This window comes from Arachis stenosperma, chromosome 3 (assembly GCF_014773155.1).
Source record: "Arachis stenosperma cultivar V10309 chromosome 3, arast.V10309.gnm1.PFL2, whole genome shotgun sequence".
Classification (NCBI taxonomy): Eukaryota; Viridiplantae; Streptophyta; class Magnoliopsida; order Fabales; family Fabaceae; genus Arachis; species Arachis stenosperma.
In genome coordinates, this window is record NC_080379.1 from 149775985 (window position 1) to 149782187 (window position 6203).

The 6203-nt window shown below is 28.1% G+C and overlaps 1 protein-coding gene and 1 pseudogene across 1 annotated transcript; one reads left to right on the top strand and one right to left on the bottom strand.

Annotated features, from left to right (window-relative positions):
- Positions 1 to 2136: 2136 nt before the first annotated feature.
- Positions 2137 to 2346, bottom strand: LOC130972395 (small nucleolar RNA U3; annotated as a pseudogene).
- Positions 2347 to 4320: 1974 nt separating this feature from the next.
- Positions 4321 to 5816, top strand: LOC130968286 (protein MAIN-LIKE 2-like). The gene is made up of 2 exons (XM_057893475.1): positions 4321 to 4483; positions 5253 to 5816. The coding sequence occupies exons 1-2, from the start codon at positions 4406 to 4408 to the stop codon at positions 5598 to 5600; spliced, it is 426 nt and encodes a 141-aa protein (XP_057749458.1). The 5' UTR covers positions 4321 to 4405; the 3' UTR covers positions 5601 to 5816.
- Positions 5817 to 6203: the final 387 nt, after the last annotated feature.

Genomic DNA, 6203 nt, shown 5'->3' on the forward strand with positions numbered 1-6203 from the left:
ATTTTTTTAATATACTTTTATTTTTAATTTTAAAAATATTAATAAAAATTATCTTTTATATTATTAAAAAATATATAAAAAGTATTTTTATATGTAAAAGAAAAGCACACATATACCATGTATCTCACTATATAACTTATAAACATAAATATTTGATAAAATGGTAATGTTAGATTTTTTCTTCCCTTTATTAATAGTATCATATTTGATTTATTTTTTAATTAGGTAAACTTGCTTTTTTTTATAGAAGCAAATTTTCAATTAAGAAAATAGCCAAATGGCACTTACATATTACAAAAAACATATCAGATTTGAAACTAAGCAAGAAAATAGATAAGTTATATGTTGAACTATTGTCTAAGAGGAGGCGCAAAATTCGATTACAAAGAATCTTATACAAATGAAACAGAGACTCATTACGATCTCTTTTGTTTCTAAATCTTCACAGTAAGTGTTGCACCATAGAAACTCATCTTCTCTTCTTTCCAAAATCGGTCCAAAAGCTTTCTGAAACTGTAAACATTTTCATAAATGAAAGGCTTTCGTTGTATCTTCATCCCGAACCTGCGAACTCATCAGTAACACACCCATAGAGGGACCAGAAACACCACAAAAGGGGAGAGGAACACTACAAAGGGGTTATTTAATCTAGATCTGAATCTCAAATCTATATCTCTTGAGACAGAAACCACACAAACAAACAGAAAGTGACAATCTAAATCTGGATCTCAGATCTAGATCTCTTGAAACAGAAAACACACAAACAAACAGAAAGTAACAACAAAGGAGAATGGATGTAAAGGAAAGGAGAGAAGGTAGGTGATGAAAAGAGAAGGATAGAGAAGGATTATGACCGGCAAAAAGAGAGAGGAAGTGGCTGGTGAGGGTGAGACACTAGGAGGAAGAGAAAGGAAAAAGAAAGAGGAATAGTAGAGGAAAAGGGGGGAAGGAGGAGGGCCACCGCAGCCCAGGCTGAGGCGGCGACGGCGGTCCTCAGATGACTTTACCTGTTTCCTTTTGCGCGAGAGAGAAAAAATTTAGATTACTTTTGTTGATTACTTAATCTTTTAGCATACAGGGATAAACTTGCTTTGAACTATAAAATATTGCAAAATATATTGTTTTGTTTACTACATTTAACAAAATCTACAAAAGTATAATGTATAATACAACTTAAATCAATATATTTAATGATAAAAATTTACATATAATTACTTTTATATAAAATTATTAGTTAAAAAATATTAAATAATTTAATAAAAAAAATTAATTATTAATTTCATATAAAAATAAGTAATTTTACGTATATTTTTATTAGAGTAATTACCCAAATCAGTCTCCAAGGATTTTATAATTGGACATTTTAGTCTCCAAGAAAAATTAATACATAGATCAATCCACAAGGTTTTACTCCGGCAGATAAATTAGTCCCCAGTTCATTTTCCAGCAGAGTAATTACCCAGATCAATCCCAAAAATTTTAAAAACGAACATTTTGGTCCCAAAAAATATATTTCTCTATTAGACATAATAGTCCCCCGTCCAAAAATAAAATAAAATAAAATAATTATTATTATTAATTTCACAATAATATTGTACTATATCTTTTGTATTTTTTGGACAAAAATAATGATAAATTTATTCATTAAATTATATATATATATATATATATATATATATATATATATATATATATATATATATATATATATATATATATATATATATATATATCAGTCACTTAATAATAATAATAATAATAATAATAATAAGGTGAGTTCTACCCAACCCCCTCTATTTCAACATGTAAATTACCCCTTGTGACATGACATGCTTTAATTGGATGCTTAGTTTTAGTTTGAGTTAATTTAACTCAATAAGAGTTAATATGTTAACTAAAGTAGGGTAATTTTGTAATTAAATATTTTTATAAGAGGGATAAATATATAATTTTTATAAACATTAAAAAATAAAGTTATATTTTTATCATTGTGTAGAAATTCAATTTACCCCGGTCCCATTTCTCTCTGAAATTGAAAGAAAAAATCAACTCATTGGCTGTTCCATATTTTGATGAACCAGGAAATAAGTATTTAGAGAAAATAACTAATTAATTGGCCAAGGAAAAAAAGATTTGAGTCTGTCAGAACACCGTGAGACCATCTCGACCACAAGGTTGTAGCGCGAACGATCCTCCACCGTTCAGATGGCATGCGCTTTGGAACAATTAATCACGCTCTGACCTCACGGTCATAGTTCATCCGCCAGACTTTGGTTCCTGTCTTCTTAGAACTCAAGGATACAGATGTACGAGCCTATAGAACAGATCCTGTTCAAGTAAGGTCGTGTTTTGTGTTTTGTGTTCTTTTTGTTTAGTTATAAAAACTGCTTTTGTTTTGTGAACTTAGCCCAGGTGAGACTAAATTTACGTTTGCGAAATTCAGAAAATCTTAAAATTTAAGAACGTGAAATCGATTATGATGGCTTTTTATGATGATAGTGTAGAAGGGGAAGACGAAAAAAAAGATGAAAATAATGATGATGATGATAATGATAGTGATGGTGATAATGATATGGGATTTCTCGATGACATTGAAATTAAATTTGGAGGTATTTAATTACATAATCACCCACTTTGGGCTATAATTTAATTACCAATAATTTAACCATAGTTAACATAGCAACCAATTAAAAGATGACATGTCACAGAGGATAAATTACATGTTATTATAGGAAGGGTAGACTAGAATTTTCCTAATAATAATAATAATAATAATAATAATAATAATAATAATAATAATAAAATTATTTAAGGTTAAAACTATTTAATATTTTTATATTTAATATAATCAAAAGATGTCCTAAATAAAAAAATATATGTTTGTATAAAAAATATGTATTAAAAGAAAAGATTATATATATATATATATATATATATATATATATATATATAGTCACTCAATAATAATAATAATAATAATAAAATTATTATTAGAGATTATTTTACAAAAAAATCAAGATTAAAATTATTTGATATTTTTGTATTTAATATAATTAAAAGATGTACTATTTTAAAAAATATGTTTGCATTAAAAAAATATGTATTTAATATAAATTTAAATTAATTTTTTTTTAAGATTGATCTGTGTATTAATTTTTTTTAAAAATTAAAATGTCTAATTCTAAAATCGTGGGGACTGATTTGGGTAATTACGCTTTTTATTATATTCGATTTTTTTTATCCTTATACCTGTGACAAAGACCAATGATGGGATAACCAAAAAGGCAGATGGGTAGGTTTCCTCTCACGATTTTCACGAACGGTAGTAGGTAATGGCTTTCTTCTAAATTCTAATAAATTTCAACTAATTAACCAAAAATCAAAGTCGTTTGTCCCGTTAAAAGAAGAGAGAATTGACTTATTCAAAAGTTTCGTGTCAAATTTATGATGTGACCCAACCTACCTTCCGTTCCATTTACTTTATTTATTTATTTATTTATTTTTATAAGTCGTTGCATTGCATTCCATCATAATTCTGAATTCTCAAATGCAGCGAGAAAAATTTTTTTTAGACGAAGTATTTTAATTAAATAATAAAAAATTGTATATGTGTTACAGTTTTATCGTTTATCAAATTTTTTCCCGTTAAATTATAAGTTGTTGAATAGAAAAAATTAAATTAATCAATTTTTAAAAATAAAATAATTAATAAAATATACATTTAATTAGTACTAACTATTTTATTTGATTTCATTTTTAACTTTCTATTAGTTCTTATGATTTTAAACATTCACCACTCATTCTTCATAAGATCAATTACAATTACCTACGAATTATCTACATTAAAAATTGATTTTTAAAGTGATAAAATAAAAAAATAAAAAATAAAAATTTAATCATATTTTAATTTATTAGTAATTAAACTTTTTTTATTTTAAAAGAATTTAATTGCTGAAATTTTAATGAATTAATTTCTACTTTTAGAAGTCCTAAAACTATATGTCAGATTGTCAGTGAATGTTTTTGGATTTTCATTTTCACTTTTTTATTTTTAATATTGGGAGAAGCTTAGTGTATAACAATCTTATAAGAGTGGATAGAATTTTATTGGAATGTGACTGCTGCAATCAACTAATTGGACGGTCCGTTTTTAAAACAGTAATCGAACAGTCCAATTTCAGATTCGGCAAGTACACAAATCGGCCCATCTGATTTGTGCACTCTCAGCCACACGTTAGCCATACAACTACTCCATTTCCTCTGCTTGTATAGCCCGAATACCCTTTTTCCTTTCGTTCCCTCTCACTTTCGTTCCAACATTCCTTAATCCTACTATGTTCAACCTCCATTAATAATGAAATTCAAGGTTTGAAAAAAATAAATCTTGGATCACCAATTTTTAACAATGCCAAAAAGAATGAGAGTAAAAGATGTCAATCGTCTGGAGCTCTACATTATCAATTATCCTGATCATTCTAATTATGTAAGTTTTTATTTTTAAATTATTAGATTTAATTAAAGTAATAGTAGGAATGTTAGAAATTAATGATAATAAAATATAGTGATAATATTAGTTAGAAGTTAGTAGTGATAAAATATAGTGATAATATTAAAGATTTGTTAATGTTTAAATAGTTTGATTTAATTAAGATAACAATGATAATGTTAGATATTAGTAATAATATAATAAATTATAGTGATTATCTTATGTTAGAGATTAGTGTAGTAATATTAATTTATATTATGATTATGGATGTATGATAATAAATTAATTGTTATCTACTGTTTTGTGGTCATAATTTTTATTAAAATGTGTAGGTGTATAATAAAATAATGAGTATGAATTGTTATTAATTGCAGTAATTAGGTTCCGTGTAATAATAAATTAAATAATATAAGTTGTTATTAATATAGTAATAATTTTTATTAAGGTTATAGGTTTGGTAATAAATAAATTGAGTAGTATTAATTGTTAGTAATAAATTGTCGTAATAATTTTTATTAAGGTATGATAATAAATAATTATTATGAGTATAATATAGGAGATATATCAAAATTATTGAATTAATTATTTTTTTATGAGTGTAATATAAATATTCAATAAAGGATTAATGATTTATTAAGGATTTATTATTGTGTGTTGTTAGAGTAGAATAGAATAGTAATTTGAGGTTATTATTGCTATACAAATTTAATTTGTTAATTAAAGAATGTTACATTTGTTTAATGTGGTCTATTGCTACGTTTTGTAGGGTTTACGGATGTTGCAATGTGACAACTACATGCCGCCGGATCGGTACAATCCAATAGTGGAGGGGCATTTACGGGACACCAGCTTTTATCATGTTTCGCATATTGGAGTTGTCCAATGTCAGTCGGCATTGGTTAATGCTTTGATCGAGAGATGGCGCCTTAAGACTCACACATTCCATTTTCCAATTAGTGAGTGTGTCGTGACGTTGGAGGACGTGGCATTAATTCTTGGTCTTCCGACGAATGGTCTGCCAGTTACAGGACCGACATTCAGTAGTTATGAGGCATTAGAGGGTGAATACTTGGATCATTTTGGTGTTACACCTAAGAAGGCAGACTGTAGGTGAAGTTTTATCAAGTTGACATGGTTTCGAGGTTTGAAAGATCGTTTAGTGTTGGTTGATGATATTTAGATTCAGGGGTACGTGAAGTGCCACATAATGTTATTATTTGAGACCGTCGTGTTTGGAGATAAGTCTGGGGCAGGGGTGCACTGGAAGTTTCTGCCTTTACTCCGTAACTTTGGCGGGATCTTACAGTTCAGTTGGGGATCGGCATGTCTGGCACACCTGTGTAGAGCATTGTGTAGGGCAACTTGTGTCGACTGTAAGGAGATTGATGGTTCGCTGACACTGTTGTTTACCTGGGCTTGGATCCGTCTACCATTCATTGCGCCGATTCCTGGGTCACTGGTTGAACCGATTGACCCAGTTCTATGTAAATAAAAAACAATCCATAGTAAAAAATTTCACTAACATTTTAAATATATCTAGCTATTCAAAAACAATATGAAATAGGAACAATAAGTATTTTGTTAATTTTATCGAGTTTGACCGGTTTTAATCGGTTCACTCCGAATTGGATCAGTTCGCACCGATTCGTTGTCTTGTGCAGTCTCATCATCGAACCAGACCGGTCTAGGATCCGGTTCATCAATTTTTGGTCAATTT